The sequence below is a fragment of the Macrosteles quadrilineatus genome, unplaced genomic scaffold (genome assembly GCF_028750875.1).
Source record: "Macrosteles quadrilineatus isolate MER2022 unplaced genomic scaffold, UCM_ALF_1.0 Scaffold_2__2_contigs__length_208266976, whole genome shotgun sequence".
Taxonomy (NCBI): domain Eukaryota; kingdom Metazoa; phylum Arthropoda; class Insecta; order Hemiptera; family Cicadellidae; genus Macrosteles; species Macrosteles quadrilineatus.
Genome location: NW_026542595.1, coordinates 153218266 through 153242519, shown reverse-complemented (window position 1 = coordinate 153242519; position 24254 = coordinate 153218266). Strand labels below are relative to the sequence as shown.

At 35.6% G+C, this 24254-nt stretch overlaps 1 protein-coding gene across 1 annotated transcript in view; it reads right to left on the bottom strand.

Annotated features, from left to right (window-relative positions):
- The window catches only part of LOC128986733 (titin-like), a 94897-nt gene extending 70665 nt beyond the window's left edge, over window positions 1–24232 (bottom strand). Inside the window, exons 1-6 of the mRNA XM_054407238.1 lie at window positions 11896–24232; window positions 9607–9717; window positions 8562–8735; window positions 7508–7660; window positions 6991–7176; window positions 644–6433 (exon numbers count right to left, since the gene is read on the bottom strand). Of these exons, the coding sequence (XP_054263213.1) occupies window positions 644–6433; window positions 6991–7176; window positions 7508–7660; window positions 8562–8735; window positions 9607–9717; window positions 11896–24111 (18630 nt within the window). The 5' untranslated portion in view covers window positions 24112–24232. The remainder of the gene's footprint in view (window positions 1–643; window positions 6434–6990; window positions 7177–7507; window positions 7661–8561; window positions 8736–9606; window positions 9718–11895) is intronic.
- Between the last annotated feature and the right edge of the window lie 22 nt (window positions 24233–24254).

Genomic DNA, 24254 nt, shown 5'->3' with positions numbered 1-24254 from the left:
TTTGTATAAATCAAGCGAGGAAAACATGGATGGATTGTATCTACTAATTGCCTTAATAAGTTTCCATAATACCTTCCATCCCCATGTTTAAGTTGTCGCCAGATTTTTAATCAATATTGTCGTAGTTGATGTGAGCCACCAACATATTGTACTGATCTAAATTACCAATTTCTGTTGAAAACACAAACTTTTTTACTAAGTCACACTAATGGAATGACTAGTGGTGAGCGATAGCAACTGTTATGTTTTTATGAACCATAAACTTGCTCAAAAAATTAGGTAGAAAATCGATTTTTAGGCACTAGCACATTCTGTGACTTGCTCACACAACTATGTCTTTTTAAATAAAAAAATGGGGAGAGCTGGTCCATATAGACGGGAAGTCTACTTTGTATCTAATAGTCAATGATAACACATATCTAATGTTAAAAGTAATATTTTCTCGTTAATTGTACCAATCATATGATCAATATAAAAAATAAGTTGTAATACAATAGTGTTTGGGTATTTATAGGATTTTAAGACTAGCATTTAAGGCTTTGTTTGAGAATCAAAAGAATCCTTCAACACTAAGAGTCCAAAATACAATTTTGGCTAATATTTCTACACTTTTCAGGTATCTACATAAAAAGAGGCTCCTTACCTTTATATGTTGGATTCTGTATTCAATTGTCTCCAGCCAAGTAGAGATGGTCTCGACTGTCAAAATGATTGTCTGCTGTATCACGATCACATCTTGTTTCTTGATTGCTTTTTTAAGCTTTTCCAAACTGTCTTCTAGTTGGTTAGCCTGCTCTTCGCTGGTCGGTTTTTCCTGTTCCAACGATGTTAAAAACAGGATATGTGTAGTGCTTGCTGGTTGTTGTGCTTGTTTAACCCTATTACATATGGTGTCCCCAACCTTTTTGAGTTGGCTGTCCACATTAGTGTCTTCCACATTTCCTGTCTTGACTTTAGGTTTTTTAAACTCAGTTTCAGTAACTTTAGGCTCTTTATCTCGGTTTTTAGTAGTGTGTTTTGATTTTGGTTTGCTTTGTGTGTCAAGATCCGAGTCCTGCGGTGTTTCACTCGGAGTTGAGATAAAATCTGATGTGATTTCATAGTCTATAAAGGTTTGACTATCGGTTTTGAAACCATCAGGAGAAATCACTTTTGTGTCAATTTCAAAGCCCTTTGATTTACTACCTGTAGTTATCTTTTCCTGAAGAGTCAATTTATCTGGCCTTTCATGGATCGTGAAATGAACGTCCACTGTACTGCTGGGTGAAGAAAATTCTACATTTCTTGTTTCTCGAGGTGTTGTCAATGTGCTTTGAATATTCACAATCTCCGAAGGAGGATCCTTCTCAAGTTTTGTAGTTTTACTAGGTTTTTCAGTTTTTGAACCATCAATTTTATCTTTAAATTTACCTGGTGGTCCAGGAGAATGCTCTCCTCTTAATTCCTCGTGACTGAGAACTAAAGAAGCTTCTGGAAGAGCCTTAGTGTCTGCTCTTTGGCGTATTCTACGATCTTTCTTTGATTTTTTACCTAACTTGGAAGTATCTGAAGTTTTAGGTTTATCTGAGGACATTTCTAACTCAACACTGTGTGAAAAGGCAGGTACAATTTCTGATTGTTGAGATTTGGGTTCTGGTTTAAGTTCAGCTTGAATGAAAAGAGCAGATGTATTTTTATCTTGAGATATTTCTGCAACGAGTTCAGGTTTTACTGAAGACCTGTGTTCATCAACATCAAACATTATTTTGGCTTTGATGTCAGGTTTGCCACTGTGTTCCTCATAAGTTTCTTCTTTTGTATCAGGTTTAAGTTCTGAGCCAGATTGTACAACAGGTTTAATACCTTTCTCTGACAAACTCTGTTTTTTCTGTTTGAACTTTTTATTCTTTTTATTTTGAGGAGAAGGTGATCTCATTTTATGTGACACCCAAGAAGAAACGTCACTATCAGTGGTATCAGTTGATGGCTGAGCACAGATTTGTTTGGGAGGTTTATTTGTGGTACTCAACTCACTCTTACTCTCTGAAGTTGACAGATCAGTGTCAAACTCCGGCCCATAAGTCACGGTTGCTTCTATTTGTATTTTAAAAGGTGTCTCAGTTACAGGGTAGGTCTCATCAGACCCGCTATCACTTTTTATCTTGACTGGTTTTGTTTGTGATGTTGAATCTGCAGTTTTTACAATTTCTGGTGGCGAAACTTTAGCTTGTTCAGATACAGGATCACTCTGTGAAGCTATAATATCTTTAGAAACAGTTACCTCAGGTAGTTCTTGCTTATCAGCAAGTTGGGTGATATTCAATGGGGCAGTTTCTTCAACGACTGTCTGTATTGATTCATCATGAGTTGGTATCAGATCAGATGATTTTATTTGAGTTGATAAATCAACCGTGGTGACAGTTTGTTCAACAGTCTGACTTTCTTCTTCTTCTGTAGGAATTAAATCACTTGAAATTACTTGGCTTGCAGACTGAATCATTTCTGGTTCCGGAGATGTTTGAGCCATTTCTTCTTGGAAAACAGGTTTTTCCTCAGCTACAGTTTGCATACTGGTATCTACATTGTCCGAAGAACTTATTTTTACCTTATCAGTTTGAATTTCTTCTTCTTGTTGAGATGGTTTATCTTCTTCTGAAGTTTGCATGGTTGAATCCATAGTTTGAATGGGCGACTGTGCTTTAGGGGTATGTGTCTGCGCTGATTCTTCTGTGGTAGGAACTAACTCTTCAGGAATTGTTTGAATGTAAGCCTCAATGCTTGAATTCTCAGGTGTGAGTGTTTGAGCGAACATTTCTTGAGTAGTTTGACTTACTTGAGTTGATGTTTCAGCTGTTTCAGTGGGCTGTACATCTTCCAGTATGGGTGGTGTTGTTTGGACTGATTCTGATTGTGTTGGAAGTATTTCCAAAACAGGTACAGATGTGAGTACTTTGGATGATTTAAACTCCTCAGCTTCACTTGAAGAGCCAGTGGGCATTGATTCTTGAATAATTTTTACAATGCCTTCACTTGCTGAATGGTCACTTAAATCTTTTACAGAACCTTCTGCAATGTCCTCAGCAGCACTTTCAGCAACATGAATTTCTTCTTCCTTCTTGTCACTCTTGTTCTTTTTATCTCCCTTCTTGCCCTTGGTTTTTTTAGTTTTTAAGTCTTTTGCAGTAAAACCAACATCTTCAACAGCATCTGAAGGCTCAAAGTCACTTGATTTTGGTTCAATACTAGATTCGTCAGGAATTATTTCCTTGAGTTTCTGTTTTTTCTTCTTTTTCTTTTTGGATTTAGAAATATCATCCTCTTTCAAAGAGGATTCATCCACTGTAGTTTTATCTTCTCCTTCATATCCAGTATCATACGTTTTAATACTATCAAGCTGAGAAATATCGGATCTTGGTGATGAAATGTCAAATATCTCTTGATGTGTTGGTTTTGTTGTATCAGTGGAATTTGGAGATTCAGGTAGTAAAATTTCCATTGATTCTGCAAGAGATGTAGGTGTGGACAGTTCTTCAGGAGAAGGTGTTTTAGTTTTCTGTTTTCTTTTACTTTTTTCAGATGATGAACTAGAATTTGAGGGTTCCATCTTTTTTACTACTTCTTTTGTTACCTGCACCACTGCTGGTAAAACAACATCAGATTTTTGTTTTACAATCTCCATAGAATCCTTTATTTCATCCTCTACAACTTTTGGTTCAATCTTGGTGCCACTAGCCACTTTTGGAATACACTCTTCCAATGAGTCTGACGTTTCTTTTACGGTTATCTCTATCTCTATATTGCCTAACAATTTACCATCAGGCCGAGAGGTTTCCTGAAGCAGTTCACCCCTCTTCAACGCAACAACAGGTAAAATGTCAACCTTTTTATTTTCTTCACTCTCAACCACAGGTATGGTGGATTTGCTTGCTTCATTAGTAATGTCTGAAATTGTATCACGCAAGGATTCATCTGAAGATATATCTTTACTATTTTTATCACTAAATAATGATGGGTTTCCTTCCAAATCAAGTCCTTTGTCCTCGATAACTGAAGGTGTATCTATTTCCCGTTCAATTACTTTAGTTTTTGTTTCCCTATTAATTGGTTCTTTATGTTTGTTGTCAATGGTACTTTTGGGTGAGGGCACATCCTTTACTTCAGTTATGTCAATTACATCTTTTGTAAGGTCTTGTTTGGTCAATGTATCTTTTGGATGAACTCTTTTTTCAGGTTCTTCTTCTGTTCTTAACTGTTGTTCTCTGGGTTGTTTTCCTTCATCCTTGTAACCTTTCTTTGCCTTTTTGCCACTTTTGGTTTTTGGGGTAGGTTTAGAGTCATCAACTCCAGGAATTGATATCACTTCTTCTTTTGGTTTGTCTGCTCCTGATTGCAGGCCAGGGTTACTGTCTTCAGAAGTAGGACTTTCACTTACACTAGGTTCTTCATGTATTTTAGACTTAATCGGTTTCTCTAGTGGTAGGGTAGACTTTTGTGATTTTGTGACCACTGTGATTTCACCATCCACTGGTAAGGGTGGAGAGGTTTCATGTTGGGGTTTTTTAACTTCACTTGTCTTTTGAAGAATTTGTTTATCATAAGTAGATTTTGCTTCGTCTGAAGGACTCGGAGATTTTTCCTTAGATTTCTTTGGAGGCTTTTTATCAGGAGTTTTCTTACCTTTTTTTGGTAATCGACCCGGTAAAATTTCACCAGCTAATGGGTTTTCAGCAGAAAGGGGTTTTTTTGATGGAGTACTCTGTATAGATTCTGAAGGTTTGCATTCTAACAAAGCAGGGTCCTCATGGAGTTTACATTCAGATTCTAGGTTGGTATCCTTTTTGATTAATGCTGGAATTTCAGAAACAACAGGTGTTGAACTAGTTGAAGTTTTTTGGGATTCTATAAATAAGGTTTTGACGTTTTTATCTGTAGTTTTAACATTTTCTGTTGGTAAAGCTTCTTGATAATCAGCCAGACTATAATTTTCTGGAACACATCCTGAAGATTCATTGAGATCGGCATCCAATATATCTGAAAAATGTTGGCCTCTCACTTGCTCACTAGTTGACAAAGGTATGTGACCGTAAGATTTACAACTTTCAGATGGTGGGCTCACTGTGGTCGGAGAGACTTCCTTCCCTTCAAGTTTGTCATCGTAGTCATCTCCAGGAAGTATTTCTGATATTTCAACTCCAGCATCTTGCAGAGAATGGTCTTCTTCATATGGTTCTTGAACAGTCATTCCACCTTGGCCTTCCTTAGATATCTCAATACTAACTCGAGGAATGCCGTCCTCTGAAACTTCAACTTCTTCTGGCTCCTCCACAACTTCTTCCGTAATGTGTTCTTTGCCATCAATTATGACAACTTTCCGGATTATTCTTCTGGTTCTTCTAATGACCCTCCTTCTTACTTGGTGAACCACAGCTCTCACTGTTGAGGAACCAGTTGTCCATTCAGTGAGTCCAGTAGGTTCAGCTAGGTCTATTTGTGATGTTTCTAAGGTGTCTGGAATATTACGTAGATCTACATTGCTTGAAAGTGTATGGTAAGTAGTTGATTGATGTGGCATGTTAGAGAACTCAGCTGTGGTGATAGTTCCGTCTTGAGTCCCACTGGCAATTTGACCCAGGTATCCTTGAGAGGTGGTAATCTCTCTCTTACCATCAGGCATCGTTTGAGTCACAGATTTCTGTTGTTGCTGAAGTGTTACTTGGGAAAATGCGATGGGTTTCATATCTACAGTTTCCACATTCACACCAGATGTCATTGTGCGATGGGTAATAATTTTCCTAGTCTTCCTCAAAACAATACGCTTCGTACCATCAGCGTCTACAATCACTTCAGTAGAACACTCTCCAGGGTCCATTATAATAGTTTCAAAGGACTGAGGTTCATCATGAGAAATATTAAGCTCAGATACAGAAGGCTCGTTGCAATCTTTATTCTCCTTGTATTTGATTTCTACGGTTAAGTCTTCACCGGGTCTAGTTGTTTCAGGGTCCAATTGACTGTCAACATTGCTTCTAGTAGCAATTTCTATAGTTTCTTCATTACCTTCAACTTTTTGAAGGATCTGTATTTTTCCTTTAGGCATAACCTTTGGTTCCCAACCTTTATCGTCAGTTTGAATGGCAATAGCAGTTGGCGCATCTGCTATTGAATCTGTCTGAACTTCCATGTGTACCTGTTTTTCTGGAGATAGAATTAGACTTCTACCAGTTTGTGTGCCTGAATCCTGAGCAATTAATTCAGGCTTGGGCGCTTCTAGATCTTGTGAAACATGTACAGCGATTTCTTCTTCCGGAATAGGAGATACATTAGAAGTAATTGTATCATCTCTAGAGGCCTCATGAACAGGAGATTCTACAGGAGATAATACTGGGTAAGTAGCAGCAACAGGGGAAGGTGTGAGAACAGGGGCTGGCAACTCTGGTTCAACTTTGAGCAGATCCTACAAAAGCAATCCACAATAAGTCATAGAAATATATTATACCGAGAGTTGTAATTTTCTCTAATACAAGTATATACATAATATTTGGACCTGGATCATGTATTTCAAATAGAAGATAAGATGAAAAATGATAAGATAATAGCCCTTAGACTATTAGCTAAACTAAAACTACCGTACAATCCAAAATGCAGTGCAAAATGCGGTGCAGTGCAGGTATTTCCTGACAAAATTGGGAGTGGATGGTAAAGTGAGATGAAAACCAACAAAATGAGGTAAAATGAAGACTAAAAGTAACCCACTACACAGTCTACGTTCTAAAAAGTGAAACAAAATTCAAAAAAGGAAGGTCTATACAAAAAGTTTCAGAAGAAGACAAAACGCAAAAATACCAACACCAAAGCCCCAGCTTAGCTAGTCAATATGTTGTTAAGCTTTGCCAATGCCGTAAGCAGCAGAAATGTTGCAAAAAGGTGAAATATAAAAGATGGGGAGTTAAAAAATTCTTTTAGTAAGTATTGTTTTGCCTCCAGTTCCTTTGTGCTTGCATTTGTTTGTACCTGAAGAGTTTTTAGGCGAGCTTCAGTGAGGTTCTTGGCTGAACACAGTTCAGAGTCGAGCGACGTTAGTGAAGTATTAAGATTTTCTGCTAGCTCCTTAACGTCTTTAAAAGTTTCCAGATTGCCACACAAAGACCTCAACTCTGATAGCTTCTTCTGCCTCTGAACCAGATCTTCCAACAATTTCTAAAACAAAGCAAAACACACAATGAAATCATTTTTACAATATGAATTAGTATCAATGGTATGAGTCATAACAATTGTAGTCATCAGAAATTTACAACAAAAATTTAACTGTGTGCCTTAAGTCATTAAATAAGACATGAAAATACAAAGTTGTACTTAAACCTTCCTCAACTAGTCTAGACTACCACCTATTCACATATAATAAGTTTAATATGATGCATTGGAAATCATTTAAATGGTAATCACATCATGTTAATTGAAGATTTGATATGTTCATATGCAATATGTTTAGAAATTACTAACAATTGTAGTTGATTTTTATAATTGATACCTGGTGGACTTTGACCTGCTCCTCGGCATTGTTTTTGTGTAGGTCAGTTAGTAGCATCAGTTTTATTCCAGCAACCCATTTCTCAAGTTCCTCCATCAACATACGATATTCAACAACCTCCTTCTGCAGTTTGTCCTTGGTATCATGGCATGACTGAAAAAAATCAATGTTCTCATCTCTTGCATACTTCATACAGAATTAAAGTCAGTACAATAATATTTTCTTTGAAACATCCAACACATTAAGCACCTTAAATTACAAAGATTTTCTCAATTTTTTGTCAGGGTAAAAAACATACTTTCCAAAATATTTGAGTAGCCTATGCAAATAGAAATTTTTTTAAGAGAAAGACTCCCTCCTTGTGTTAGGGTAGGGCCTGGTCCATATCAAGCAAACTGGGTGTGAACTAGTACTCTACTAAATAAAAATGTACTGATACAATAATGGTTTGAGATTTTTACAGTGGTACGGGATTATAAGTCTATTACCATGAGGAGGCAACCCAAACTTCCCTCCGTCTTAAATTTAGCAAATCGTTAGAGGACTGGGGACGAAGAGTAGTAGAAGATTGTACAGTAAATATAGTGAAATGTCAGATTGGACAGAAGAGCTGAGACTATAAAGTCACAGGGCCTGGGATGGAGTAGTAAAATTACCAAGTCGACTGAGAAGGTACATGTGGTAAGGTACAGACAGAGAGGCGAATTTTAAGGTATGGAAACATAGTGAATGATAACCATGTGGCTGCACACCTGAGACATTTGCCATGTTCACTACTACAGATTTGGATACAAAACGACAATGTAATGGTTTTTAAAGTTCATTGTGCTGACAATGACTGAACCAAATTTTATTTTACACACCAATTAAGCTTAAATACAATCAAAACCTAGCTTGTCTAGGTTAATTTAGGATTGTATTAAGGCTAATAATGTTTGATGAAGAGCGCTTACAAAACAATCCCGAGGCAAACACTCAGATTTTGATTTATTTACAAAGTAATTTAATGCAATACTACAACTCAATTGACCATGGCTGAACATGTTTAAATCACCTGGAGCTTCTGCTTTCCAGCCTCCACCTGTTGTTCCAGAACTGTTATTCTCTCCTGGACTTTATCCACCTCAACTTGAAGGGCTTCTGTCTCCTCGTCCTGAGGGAGTACGAGAACTCCTTCGCGGATACACCCGGCAGTCAGCTCATAAGTTTTCAAATCTCCTCCACATTTCTGTATCAAACGTGTGATTAGTCTGATGTAGGGTAAATATTATTACCCCACTAAATATTAATGTTGTTTCATCACTTGGGACTCACATTTGCACTTTTAACAATGCACTTTATAAGTGGAAGGATTGGATTATTGGGATTGGAATTTAATTTGTAAGACAGTACAATAATAATCAGATCAGCTGTTGATTTTGATTAGAAGAAAATTTAATAATGCAAAACACAATAATTATGTAAGAATTTTTGATTTTATCATGAGCAATATTGCAATCTATTCTTTATTCATTTAATTTCTTCTTGTCACGTCAATTTTAAAACATTTGATCAAGTACTATCATTATGAAAAAGAAGGGCATCAGTTGAAATACTATATACATCAACTTAATCAATTTAATAAGACAGTGTTGCACATTTTTTTAAGCATTTTAGGCTAAATTAGTGTGAATTAACAGTTTAGAATGGATTGCATAGTAACAATCGTCTGTTTATTTTTTTTTTTTGCCATAATCATTTAATAAAAACCCAATGATTAAGGAATCCATCATCACAAATTTAAAAGTCTATACATTTCAAAAACGCAAATTAAACGTGTTTGAGTGTGATAAAAAAATTATTTTGTCTATTAGAGGTTTAAACTACTTGGTTACTGTCAAAACAATCCTTGGTGGTTTACAAAGATAACCAAGAATCGTTTTGACAGTGACCAAGTAATTTAAGCCTCTATTAGTTCATTCAGACAATACCAGAGGCCATTCCATCACGATACTTTTGTCATAGACAAAAAATTTACATTACTTTTCCCACATTTAAATTAAAATTGACATTTAAATTTTAGAAACTACGCTCTATAATAAATGTCCACTTTAACTCACTACTAGGGCGTCCAGCATTTCCTCCACTCCTTCTGTAGGTAAAGCCCTCAACTGGTCTTCTGTAACTGCCAAATCTCTTCTGAGACTATCCAGATCTGCTGCCAACGTAACCTGTTACAACACAGCAACCTGTTACATTTAGAACACAGTAACCAGGTACAACAAAGTAACCTGTTACATAAAAACAACCAATCTGTAAAAACTTGTAATAGTATATAACTACTGAAAACTACTACTTGACTTAATTTTGTTGTAGATATCTTTTTGATGGAACGGTTGAAATTAGAGTCAGAGTCAAATTGATACATCAAGAGATTACAAAACTAATTTTTCCAACAATAAACCAACATGGGAAGTTATTATTGGTAATTTTTTTTATTCTGAAGAACGTATATTTTAGTGTTTTGTAAAAAAATGAGTTACCGGTTTACCTAAAATAAATAAGGTCTGTTGTAAGAATTTACAAAAAATCTATAAACTTAGAACTCTTCAAAGTTTTGATCCCAACTAATTTGTTATACTATTTTAAATTATTAAAATTAAACTTTCCATTCTCTTGTGCTCAAGTTAAATATATTTCAGCATTAATGGTAAGTTGGCAACAGATAATAATTTTACAATATAGGCCTTAAAGTGAATCTTATGTGGGTGATAAATGAAAACTGGTAGATGCAAAATCCATGGTCTCGGGAAATATTTATTACAGATTTCTAAGGACCAAGATCTAAAAAAAATAGAGGATAACTCAAGAAAGATTTTAAGTTTCTGAGATGAATTTTACAAGCGCTCATATTTTTGCTGTTTTTGTACATTTTGGTAAAATACAGAAATTAAAAATGGCAGATATCTCACTAACAAGGCATTTTTAGAAAAAAAAATTATTCTTGATTTAACTTTAATTTTAGCTCATTAAACCTATTCCTAAATTGTTTGTACTTACATGCAGGACACTGTTCATAAAATGTGTTTCATCACAAGTATTTTAACAGTATGAAATATAATTCTATTATGCTCAGGACTGAATGTAAAACAGGGTAATTTTTCCTTCACTATAATTTTTTTTATGATATACAGTTATGCCGTTTAGTAACAAAAATATATTGGAGCTCATATACAAAATTGTAAACATTTAGCTAAAAATAACCTATTTAAACCAATAAAGAATTACAACTCAAGACTTTAAACACCAACAACCAGTTTCGTATGAACAATCAAGCACCAAACCCAGAATAAGAACAAAACTAATATAGATATACAATGGCAGAGAACTGTTAAAAATAAAGCTTAACCAATCGACCAGTATTAGTTATCATGCGAGTATGGAACTATGTTTCATTACAAAGTTACATTCATGCTTTTTATCACATATTTTACAACATATAGGGTGAGTGTTCAAATAGTTTAAAGAAAAATTTATGGATGAAATAATCTAAAACTTTATTATCATTCCTGTGAAATGTCAGGGTCAAAAACCTAAAAATCTTTGTGCGTGAATTTGATTTTTAAAAACAATACATTCAACATCACAATATACACAGTTTTGAAGCTAAACTGTGGATTTATCTATCCACCATGATGATGGGTAAATTTTAACAACAATTCAAAAGATGAATGCAATACATTAAAGTATAATTATGTATTTGACATTATCCTTAGTAGAATTGAGTATCCTTAGTAGGTATTGGTTTCTTTAAAATTATTTTATTAATTTTTTCTGTGCCAGTTTATGTATCTTTCTGCAATTAAAGCAAAAGATTTATGCTTGTAGTACGTGGTGGGTCAAACACAAACCTAATCAATATTTAAATTTATTATATGTAACAGATCCAAAAAAAAAAAAAAATCACAATCTAGAATGCTGATATTTTTCCTAAATAAATTTCCTAAATAAATAAATGTCCAGACAAACATTATTCGTTAGAAAAAAAAAATATTTTATTTACTAACAGCAATAAAGTTATTGAAAGTGTTACGACTTAAACTCTATATAAATCCTTCATTCACAAGAAAAATTTTGTCTCGTGATGTCTCTGATTGAAAGCAGTTAGTGATAAAGCTCCAACTATCAGTAGATTTTATTAGTTTAAACAAAAAGCCGAACTACACCAAGACCTTGGGTACGCAGCCCTGGATCCAATGAAACCAATCGATAAAAGCAAGCCAAACAGACAAAGTATCTCCAGCAAGAGCAAAATGAGGTCATTCCGATGTTGCAAGCCAATTTGAAAACGACAGCAACACAGAAAACCAAACCACCACTCAAAAGATAAAACAGTCAAGTAGTCGAACCTTTGACAGTTTGGTAAACTGTGACGTGGTGATTGGAGTGTCCGGGGATCCACTCTCTGGCTGATGCTGAATGGGAGTTTTTTCATTTGAGTATAGGGAATGAGTCTCTGACAAATCTACTCGTTCAGACATAATCCCTGTTATTGATTCTTTTGCTGTATAAATCTTTGCTTGATCACCCACACCAACGACAGGACCTACAGGATTTTCGAGGGACCTACCAACTAAAAATTGTGTCGCAGAACTTTCTTTAGGGACGTCACTATTTGAACCGCAAAATGTCTGTACTGTAGGTTGCATACCTACTGTAACTGTTTCTCCTAAATAGATCTTGTTGTTCTGATCACCAACCCCAACAAAATTCTTTAAGTCCTCTTCTGCAGGTTGCTTCCAGGGCTTTTCTTCACTAAAGTCAATTGTAGAACTATTATATGCCTCTGTACTTGGTTGTACGCCTGTTGTTATTATTTCTTCTGTTGAATACATCTTCTTGTTGTGATCATCGACCTCCTCCTCAGTAATCGTCCTATCATCTTTGATAGGCTGTACGGAGGATTTTTCTTCCAAGACATCAGCATTTGGTATCAGGAATTTCTCTGTAATAGTATAGACAATATCTTTTGTCACAGATTTTTCTACAGAATTTTCGTTGTATTTATCTTCACTAGTAGAAGAAATTTGTGTTACCTTCACAGGATTAATGTCGTCTGGCTGTTGAACAAGAGACTTCTCATCTGAAATGTACGTACTGGAATCTGACCATGCTCCAACCCCATGAGGCAAGTCAGCAGTACATTTGTCTGTTAATAGATTGAACTTACTGCCTTGATTCCCCTTTTCATCACTCTTTGATCCAGGTGAAGATGGTCCACTACTTGGACCTTTATCGTCACGATCATCCCCATGTTTGTCATCAGTATCAATGGTAAGTATTTGCTCATTTGAGGGGCTGGTAAACATTTTGTGAAGAGATTTTTCTGCATCATCATATTTCCACTTATCCACCCAGAACGTATTGTCCAAAAATATGTTTTGCTGAAGAACCTCTTCCCTACTCCACGCTCTTAGAATGTCATCAACTTCTTTCTCAGTTTCTGAAATTTTCCTACTTCTGCTTCGGGATCGACAATGGGTTTTACTCCGACTACGGCTTCTAGTCCTTGAATGGTGTCCTGCAACTTTCAATAATTGATTCATTTCTGTTGGCTCACTAAGTGATTTAACTGACTTCTTGTTATCGATTTTAGTTTGATACAAACATGAACTTAGTCCTTCTTTTGGTTTAGGTTTCATTTCCAAATCTACTTCTGAAACTACATGGACTTTAATACTGTCAACATCGTCAATGACCAAACTTTTAATTTCTTTTGAAGATTCTTTCTTGGTGTCTTCACTATTGAGTTTATCTGAATCTAATCGAGTTCGAGATCTAGATCTTGACTTTCTTTTACGAATCTCCTTTTTGGGAACAAACTCCATGAAACCTTCAGGATCTACGTTAACAAGTGGCTCTGTGGGAACAACATTATCTTCTGGCTCATCAGAACAGATAACAATTGGTATGGGTTTTTGTACATTATCAGCACCTGTTGAGACAACTTCTGTTATTTCTTCTTTAACAACCTTATCTTTTGCTGCTATCTTAGCCCAAGATACCGATTCATTAGATTTTATGTCTGAATGAGTTGATATATCATCACTTCCCTCTGTGACGACACTTTCACTTACATTATTTATCTGATGCATTTGTTTTTCAGCTTCTTCAATTTCATGTAAAGGGTACTTTGGAGCACAACAAAATGGATCCACTTTCAATTCCTTAATGACTGAAACTTCTATACTTGTGTCCCTATTTCCCTCGGTTATAACGGTATTTAGAGTTTCTGGTATGTCAGTTACTTGACCCAACACATATGATTCCAAGACCAAAGTTTTTTGAACTTTATTTTCAACAGTCCTAACATTTGTCACACTTTTGGTTATTTCCTCATCCTTCACTTTCATATTCTTTTCTTTATGCTTAACTGGTGCAGTGACATCCCCCTGAAATACTAGATAATGTTTTTCTTGTTTTGGTTCTGTTTCCCTCTGAAGGTCTTTTTGTTCAATTTTCTTTGTTTGAGGAGGAACAGTAATATCTTTTCTGTCAATACTTTTTTCTTTTCGACGATTGGCAGTTTTTTCTGCAGGAGATTTCTCAACTTCACTTGTCTTATTGGTGTTTAAAGACTCATCAACCGGGATATCCTTTTCTAGTTTGGCTGCTGTTTCTGCTTTAGTTGGTTCAACATTTTCATCTATCTTACCGGAAGCTTTCTTTGAAGGTGTTTCTACTTTATTTACTTTAGGATGATCCTTTTTGTTGGTTTTTCCTTTTTCATTACTTTCTTTATCTACAGCCTTCAAGTTTATATCGGACAACTTTTCTTCTTGAGCCTCTTTGACAGAATCTTGACCCTTCAGTATTGTTTGAACCTCTTGAGGTTTTGATTCAATTTCTGTTACATTTACAGAAAAGTCTTTATTTGTAACAGGTACATCGCTTTTATCTCCCTTCTTCTGTTTACTCTTCTTGTTTTTATCAATCTGTTGCTTTACAGGTTCATTCAGTGAAATTTGTTCTGATATTTGAGTTGACAATGCTTTTTCAGTGCTTTCAAAAGAACTTTTAACAGGCTTGGTTTCTGAGGTTAGTGGCTTATTTTTAAGACCGCCATCTTGTTCATCTAAGACTTCTTTACTAGGGACGAGTTCTTTTTTGCCTGTCTTCGCCTTGGTCTCAGAATCAGATTTTTTCTTGTGTTTTTTGATATTTGGTTGCTGTTTTATCTTTATTTCATCAGGACTCGTGATTGGTTTAGGTCTTTCTTTTACCGATCCAAAAATACCAACTTCAATTGCTTCTGAGACGATTTCAGTTTCTTTTTCAGAAGGCTTTAAAACTGAACTGTCATGTGTTTTCAACCCTTTACTTTCTACTTCAATGTTAGATTGTTCTCCCTGGACCAATTTTGCCATCCAAGGCGGTGCCAGAGCTAGTAATGGTGATTTTTCTCTTCTCAAAGATGGCAAACGTTGGCTGTGATCTTTGAATGATGTACTTTGCTCTATTTCAGTTTCATCTAAAACAACTTTCTCTTCCTTAATGTTAACCTGATCTACCTTTCCAGGTTGATCAGCCTTAACAGGAATGGATTTTGGTTGCTTTTTCTTTGGTTTTCCTTTAGTTTGTGAATCATCTTTTTGCTCACTTTTTGCTTCTGTACTACCATCTGTTTCCTTGATGTTTTGAAATGTTGGTGTAGTGTCATCAAAAGCAAAAATATTTGGCGATGAACGTTTGAAAAATGGCTTTATAACATCTTTAGTTAGGTCGCTTAGTGGTGTACTTTCATTCAACTCGATTTCGATGACTGCAGGAGATTCTGCTGTAGATGGTGTTTCTGGTAGGGATACCACAATAGGGGCTTTTTCAGTTTGGTTGTCTATAGAAACCTTAGCATCCTTTTTTAGTGCTAAGGGTTCTTTCTGTAATTCAGTAGTTTTAATACTCCTGTTTTCTCTTGGGATTTTCTTATCCTTTTTGGGTTTAGTATTTACAATTTCTGATGAGTCTGTTTCAATGGTAGGTGGTGTTTTAGTAACGATTTCTTCACTTGGTGAATCTGATGAAACAATATTTTTAACTTCTTTACGAGTGTTTATATTCTGCTCTTTGGTTGATTTTGGAGAAGCTTCTTCTTTTGTTTCATTAATTTTTGTTTGGCCATCAACAGAATCTGGCTTTTCAGCAACCCTCTGATTCACAAAATCGTTGTCTTTTTCTATTGGTGATGTTCCTGTAGCAACACTTTCTGGATTTTCAAGGTTGTTATTTTCAATTTGTCTGATAGAAAGCTGCTTACTTTTCTTTGTGTTCCTTCTAACTAAACGTGAGGGAGGAGCAGACGATTCTGTTTTGCAGGAATCTAACACTCCTTTCTCTTCATTCTCCCTAGCAGTATCAATACTACCATGATTACCAATGTTAAGTTTGATTTCACTTTTAAAACCCTCTGGTGTTGTTTGCACTTTAGTTTCAGGAAAGGATGGCTCTTGTTCACTCTCTTTTATAGTTCTTGGTTTATTACTTTGTGAATTACCTTTAGGCATTTCTTTTTCTTTTATGTTTGCATCAGCTTTTAATATTGCTTCATCCAGCTTTGAAATTATATCAACCATTATATTATTAAATGACTGTCCTTCATCTTCTTGTGGATTGCTACTGGTTGAAAGTCTTTCAAACAAACTTTCACTTGTGTCTGTTGTTATTGTTTCCTTATCTAACGACTTACTTTTATCTGTGATCGGAGAATAGCAAACACTATGAACTTCTTTTAATTTCAAATCACTTTTTTCTACTGGTTTGGTAGTTTGATCTGAAATTGTTTGATCAGTTTTAACATGGGAGTCATTGGAAGTACTTAAATGATCCTCTTTCTTGTTAATTTTCTTATTCTTTGATGGTTCCTTTTCTTGATTAAAACTTTTATTTTTAGCAGGCTCAAATTGTTTAAAACCATCCTCATGAATACTTTTGATTTCTGACACAACCCTTCCTGGCGTTTCACTTGCTGAACTACTTTTAACATTATCCTTGTCAGTATTTACTTTAGAATCAGCAACAGTTTCATCTTTTTGACCTTTACCTTTCTTTACAGCAGGGGATAGTTTATCACTGAATACATTTTTATCTTTTGTAGTATCCTGAGGTTGAGTAGTTTCAAAGATTTGATTTTTCCCATCCACTTTTTTGTCAGCAGTAACACTAATATGCAAATCTTCTTTCACAACAGGATCTTCAGTAACAATGGATTTAATATCAGGTTTCATTTTTTGCTTTTTATTTTGTTGACCAATTTTCAGATTTTCATCAGCAAGGGATGGTTTTTCACTCTCTACATTTTTATCTTTTGTAGTATCCTTAGATTGAGCAGTTTCCAGATTTACACATTTGTCATCCTCTTTTGCGACAGATGTAACACTGATAGACAAATTTTCTTTTACAACAGGTTCTTCAGAAACACAGGAATTGGCCACAGGTTTCTTTCTTTCTTTTTTTGTGGCTTGTTCACCTCTTTTCAGATTTTCATCAACAGGGGATGATTTATTATTGCCAACAGTTTTATCTTTTTTAGTGTCCTTAGGTTGATGAGTTTTCTGATTTTGACTTTTGTCATCCGCTTTTGCAACAGTTGTAACACTGATAGGCAAATTTTCTTTCACAACCGATTCTTCAGAAACACTGGATTTGATATAAGTTTTATTTCTTTCTTTTTTATTGGTCTGTTCACCTCTTTTCTGATTGTCACCAGCAGGGGATGAGTTTTCACTGTCTCCATCTTTATCTTTTGGATTATCCATAATAGGTGTAACAGTTTTCAGGTTATGACTTAGCTCATCAACTTTTTTACCAACAGTAAAACTGATAGGCAAATCTTTTACAACAGTTTCTTCAAGAACAATGGATTTAGCATCAGGTATCTTTTTCTGCTTTTTATTGGACTGTTCACTAATTTTCTGATTTGAATCAGCATAAGATATTTTATCACTGTATTCTTTTTTATCTTTTGTAGTATCCTGAGGTGGAGGGGCTTTCAGGTTTATACTTTTCTCATCACCTTCCTTGGCAACTGTAACACTAATAGTTAAATCTTCTTTTACAACAGGTTCTTCAGCAACACTAGATTTAGCATCAGGTTTCTTTTTCTGCTTTTTATTGGACTGCTCGATTATTTTCTGATTTTTATCAACTGGAGATATTTGATCAATGTCATCTTTTTTCTCTTTTGTAGTATTCTGAGGTGGAGTGGCTTTCAGTTTTTGACTATTCTCACTTTCTTTTTTGTCAACAGTAAAACTGATAGGCAAATCTTTTGGAACAGGTTCTTCCGTAACACTGGATTTGGCATCAGGTTTCTTTTTCTGTTTTTTATTGGACTGTTCGCCAATTTTCTGATTTGCATCAGCAGGAGAGGTTTTAACACTGTCTTCTTTTTTATCTTGTGTAGTATCCTGAGGTGGAGTTGCTTTCAGTTTTTGACTTTTCTTATCCTCTCTTTTGTCAACAGTAACACTGATCGGCAAATCTTTTACAACAGGTTCTTCAGAAACACTGGATTTGGCATCAGGTTTCTTTTTCTGTTTTTTATTGGACTGTTCACCAATTTTCTGATTTGCGTCAGCAGACGATGCTTTATTACAGTCTTTTTTTTTATCTTTTGTAGTATCTTGAGGGAGAGTGGCTTTTAGGTTTTGACTTTTTTCATCCTCTTTTATGTCATCAGTAACACTGATTGGCAAATCTTTTACAACAGGTTCTTCCGTAACACTGGATTTGGCATCAGGTTTCTTTTTCTGCTTTTTATTGGACTGTTCACTAATTTTCTGATTTGCGTCAGCAGGAGATGCTTTATTACAGTCTTCTTTTTTATCTTTTATAGTATCTTGAGGGGGAATGGCTTTCAGGTTTTGACTTTTCTCGTCCTCTTTTGTGTCAACAGTAACACTGATAGGCAAATCTTTTACAACAGGTTCTTCAGCAACACTGGAATTGTCATCAGGTTTATTCTTCTCCATTTCATTGGACTGTTCACTAATTTTCTGATTTGCATCAGCAGGAGAGGTTTTAACACTGTCTTCTTTTTTATCTTGTGTAGTATCCTGAGGTGGAGAGGCTTTTAGGTTTTCACTTTTCTCATTCTCTTTCTTGTCAACAGTAACACTCATAGGCAAATCTTTTACAACAGGTTCTTCAGCAACACTGGATTTGGCATCAGGTTTCTTTTTCAGTTTTTTATTGGACTGTTCACCAATTTTCTGATTTGCATCAGCAGGAGAAGTTTTAACACTGTCTTCTTTTTTAGCTTTTGTAGTATCCTTAGATGAAGTTGCTTTCAGTTTTTGTCTTTTCTCATCCTCTTTTTTGTCAACAGTAACACTGATAGGCAAGTCTTTTACAACATGTTCTTCTGCAACACTGGATTTGGCATCAGGTTTATTTTTCTGATTTTGATTGCACTGCTCACTTATTTTCTGATTCGTATCGGAAGGAGATGTTTTATCACTGTCTTCTTTTTTATCTTGTGTAGTATCCAGAGGTGGAGCGGCTTTCAGGTTTTTACTTTTCCCATCATCTTTTTTGTCAACTGCAACACTAATAGTTATTTCTTCTTTTACAACAGGTTTTTCAGCAACATCGGATATGGAATCAGGTTTCTTTTTCTGCTTTTTATTAGACTGTTCACTAATTTTCTGATTTGCGTCAGCAGAAGATGCTTTATTACGGTCTTCTTTTTTATCTTTTGTAGTATCTTGAGGGAGAGTGGCTTTCAGGTTTTGACTTTTTTCATCCTCTTTTATGTCAACAGTAACACTGATTGGCAAAACTTTTACAACAGGTTCTTCCGTAACACTGGATTTGGCATCAGGTTTCTTTTCCTGCTTTTTATTGGACTGTTCACTAATTTTCTGATTTGCATCAGAAGAAGATGCTTTTTCACTTTTTTCTTTTTTATCTTGTGTCGTATCCTGAGGTTGAGACGCTTTCAGTTTTTTACTTTTCTCATCCTCTTTTTTGTCAACAGTAACACTGATTGGCAAATCTTTTACAAAAGGTTCTTCAGCAACACTGTATTTGTCATTAGGTTTCTTCTTTTGCTTTTTATTGGACTGTTCACTAATTTTCTGATTTGCATCAGCAGGAGATGCTTTATTACAGTCTTCTTTTTTATCTTTTGTAGTATCTTGAGGGGGAATGGCTTTCAGGTTTTGACTTTTTTCGTCCTCTTTTGTGTCAACAGGAACACTGATAGGCAAATCTTTTACAAAAGGTTCTTCAGCAACACAGGATTTGTCATCAGGTTTCTTTTTATGCTTTTTATTGGACTGTTCACTAATTTTGTGATTTGCATCAGCAGGAGAGGTTTTATCACTGTCTTCTTTTTTATCTTTTGTAGTATCCTTAAATGGAGTTACTTTTAGTTTTTGACTTTTCTCATCCTCTTTTTTGTCAACAGTAACACTGATAGGCAAGTCTTTTACAACATGTTCTTCTGCAACACTGGATTTGTCATCAGGTTTCTTTTTCTGCTTTTTATTGGACTGTTCACTAATTTTCTGATTTGCGTCAGCAGGAGATGCTATATTACAGTCTTCTTTTTTATCTTTTGTAGTATCTTGAGGGGGAATGGCTTTCAGGTTTTGACTTTTCTCGTCCTCTTTTGTGTCAACAGGAACACTGATAGGCAAATCTTTTACAAAAGGTTCTTCAGCAACACAGGATTTGTCATCAGGTTTCTTTTTATGCTTTTTATTGGACTGTTCACTAATTTTGTGATTTGCATCAGCAGGAGAGGTTTTATCACTGTCTTCTTTTTTATCTTTTGTAGTATCCTTAGATGGAGTTACTTTTAGTTTTTGACTTTTCTCATCCTCTTTTTTGTCAACAGTAACACTGATAGGCAAGTCTTTTACAACATGTTCTTCTGCAACACTGGATTTGTCATCAGGTTTCTTTTTCTGCTTTTTATTGGACTGTTCACTAATTTTATGATTTGCGTCAGCAGGAGATGCTATATTACAGTCTTCTTTTTTATCTTTTGTAGTATCTTGAGGAGGAATGGCTTTCAGGTTTTGACTTTTCTCGTCCTCTTTTGTGTCAACAGTAACACTGATAGGCAAATCTTTTATAACAGGTTCTTCAGCAACACTGGATTTGGCATCATGTTTCTTTTTATGCATTTTATTGGACTGTTCACTAATTTTCTGATTTGCATTAGCAGGAGATGCTTTAATACAGTCTTCTTTTTTATCTTTTGTAGTATCTTGAGGGGGAGTTGCTTTCAGGTTTTGACCTTTATCATCCTCTTTTTTGTCAACAGTAACACTGATGGGCAAATCTTTTACAACAGGTTCTTTAGTAACACTGGATTTGGCATTAGGTTTCTTTTTCTGCTTTTTATTGCACTGTTCACTAATTTTCTGATTTGCATCAGAAGAAGTTGTTTTATCACTGACTTCTTTTATATCTTGTGTAGTATCCTGAGGTGGAACGGCTTTCAGGTTTTTACCTTTCCCATCATGTTTTTTGTCAACTGTAACACTAATAGTTAAATCTTCTTTTACAACAGTTTCTCCAGTAACATTAGATTTGGTTTCAGGATTATTTTTTTGCTTTTTATTAAACTGCTCACTAATTTTCTGATTTTCATCCGTAAGAGATGCTATAGCACTGTCTTCTTTTTTACCTTTTGTAGTATCCTGAGGTGGAGCGGGGTTGATAGCTATCTTTTTCTTCTTCTTATTTTGCTGGTCACCTAATTTCTCTTGTTTAGTAAGGTTGGAAAATTTTTCATCTCCTGTTTTTATTTCTAAAACATCTTGTTGATTTTTATTTTCAGCACTTGACTCGGACATTTTAGCACTTTTAACTTGCGTTTTTTGTTGTTTCTGGTGAGAGTTATGGACTCTTTTGCTCTTTGCAGACACATTTTCTGAAACAGTTTGGTCTTCACATAAATTGGGGTTTCCAATTGAATCTTCTTTTTTGACTGGTTCTACCGTTGGAAGGCTAGTTTCAACTTCTTTTCCCTCGTCATCAGTCATCTTTGAAATGTTGCTTTTAGCAGAGTCTAGTTTCTCAAGAACTTTCCTTTTCTTCTTTTTGTTGGATTGATTACTGGCTAATTTTGGTTCAGTACTGATCAGTTCTTTTGCAGGTGGCTCGTTACTTGGTGAAACTGTTGCATCCACATGTGTTTCTTGAACTTCTTCAGTAACACCTTTACTACTTTCGACTGTTCTTGCTGGTGAGGTAGTTTTACCACTTTTATTTTTTGTATTTTCCTTCCTTTTTCCTTTCAGAGTATATCCTTCACCACTTTTAGGAGTTGCTGAAAGTGTCTCTGATGTTTTATTGCCCAACAATGATTTTTCTTCTGAGTCTTTAATCTCAACTGCTTTGACTTTGGGATTAACAACCACAGCAGGATTAGCAATAGGTTTATTTTTTTCACTTGTATTTTGCTTCTCCTTTGACTTAGACTTTGCACTTTTTGTGTTGGCATTATTAGATAAGTTTTTATCTTTATCTGTTTGCGATTGGTTTTCTAAACTGGCTGATTTCTCAATTTTTGAATCTTCAGGTAAAGGTGAATCTTTCATTGTGATTGTTGATTTCGCCTTTTCGTTTTGGTCCTGTTGGCTTGGCTTTTTATTTGGAACATCTTTTTCTTCTGGGGTTTCAACTTGTTCTTTGTCTTTGGCTTGTTTGAGGGTCTTTGTTTTTTGTTTCTTTTTCTTTTGTTGACCATCAAGGTTTTGATCTGAACTACTTTTTTCTGCAGCTCCGCCTAACTTTGTGTCAAAAGGCTCTCCTTTCTTTCCATGAGTTTTATCTTCTTTCTTTATGTCTTTACCATCTACATTTTTATCAGGTTTTATTAAAGATTTAGATTCATTTTCCTTCTTGCCAACTGTCTCACTTCCAACACTACTTGTAATCAAGCTGACATCACGAGTAGGTGGAATACTCCACTGCTGAACCTCCGTTTGCAACTGCAAACGGCTTTGGCTCAGATGTGGATCTTCTGTTATACCTTGAGCCAAAATACTTGCATATGACACACTTTCGTTGTCAGCTCGAAGAGCTAACGGTTCGCTCTCAAGGTGAGTAAATGCAGTATGGCTTTCAAAACTTGGAATATAGCTCTGTGAGTTACTGACAAAGACATGAGACTGATAGTCAGGATTTTGTGGAATGGTATACATCCCTGTATTAACGCCAAATGAATCTTCAACAAATAAAGGTTGTTCGCAGTACGGTTCTGAAGTCGTATAAGTTCCTAATCCTGAACTAATCAGTTGCTGTCCTGAAGCGATAAAACTGGCCACTTCACCTTCAGGTCCGATGTAAGGTTGGAATAATCCTGGCGGATAATGTAGTCCACCCTGAGGGTCTGTGAATGTTGTAGGATATTGTAACTCAGAGGTTAAGCTTTGAAAATCAGTGATGTGAATATCTGGTTGAATAGGATTGACAGGAAAATGTCCAACAAGTTCGACTGGAGATGGAGTAGGAGTAGTTGGTTTATTATCACATTTAGACTTGCTCTGGAGCTTTTGTTTGGTGTCTTTGCTGGTTGAATCAACTTTTGTTTTCACAATGGAAGGTGATGCAGAAACTTTGGTGGGTTTTCGAGGTTTTTGGACAGCATGTAGCTCTTGCACAGGTATTGTTGGCTTTGTTAAATCAGTTGCAATTTCTACAATTTCCTTAGCACTCTGTGAGGTATTTTCACTTACACCCTTTATATCTTTTTTATGTGTTTGTATGATTTTAATATTTTCAACAATTTGTTTCCCTATGTCTGCAGGTCTACTATCAATTGTTTGGGTAACTAGTTCTTGATCAGCCGTTTTGATTTGAATCATTCGTTCTCTTGATCTATCAGGGGTAGCGGATCTGCTTTGTGGTCTAGATCCACTTTTGACCATTTGGGCATATGAAGCACTTTCTCCTGCGATGTAAAAGGGACTAGGTGATCTTCCTCGTACAGATTCAGGGGCTAGTAGTCTTTTTACAAGGGTTTTGGCATTAAGTTCGGATTTATTGCTTTCCATAGAATCAGCAAACTTTTTAGCTGTACCGTTGGTGGAAGGTTTTGATTTTGGGGGTAGTTTGAACGCATCCTCTTGAATATCTTTAGGAGCTCCACGGCGATTCGGAGATCGTCCACGACGCAATGACTTTGGTGGGGTTAAGTTGTCATTTGTCTCTGTAGTTGAGAAAATTTCCTCATTTGTTTTTACTACGGGTTTTTCAAAAGTCAATGCAGGGACTTGTTTCAATACCACTTCTTTTTCAATTTCATGTTCTTCATAGTGTTTAGGGGTTTGAGTTTTAATTGCAATTGGCTTAGAAACTATAAGTTGAGTGGGTGTTTCAACTTTCCTATCGCTTGTTTCTGAGAATGGACTAGGGCTGACTCGACCAGCCGCTATGTCGGCATATGTAAATTTATCGCTAGGGTCCAATAGTTCTGTCACAGTTAGGGGCTTGGTGGTTTTCTTGATGAACTCAACCACCCGCACGACCTCTGGTGACTTTGCCAGAACCGGATCTGCGTCTTCTAAAAGTCGAGTCAGTTCTTGAACGCGTTCTCGGCAAGTGTCCATCTTCCGAGCCAGACCCTGAATGGGATTACGTCTCAATTCATTTCATTCCAATCTACTTTCTAAAGAGTTCTTATAACACTAAAATAAAAAAATAACAATTATTAACTAGTTGTGAGCCTCTGTCACAACATTTAGATAGCTTA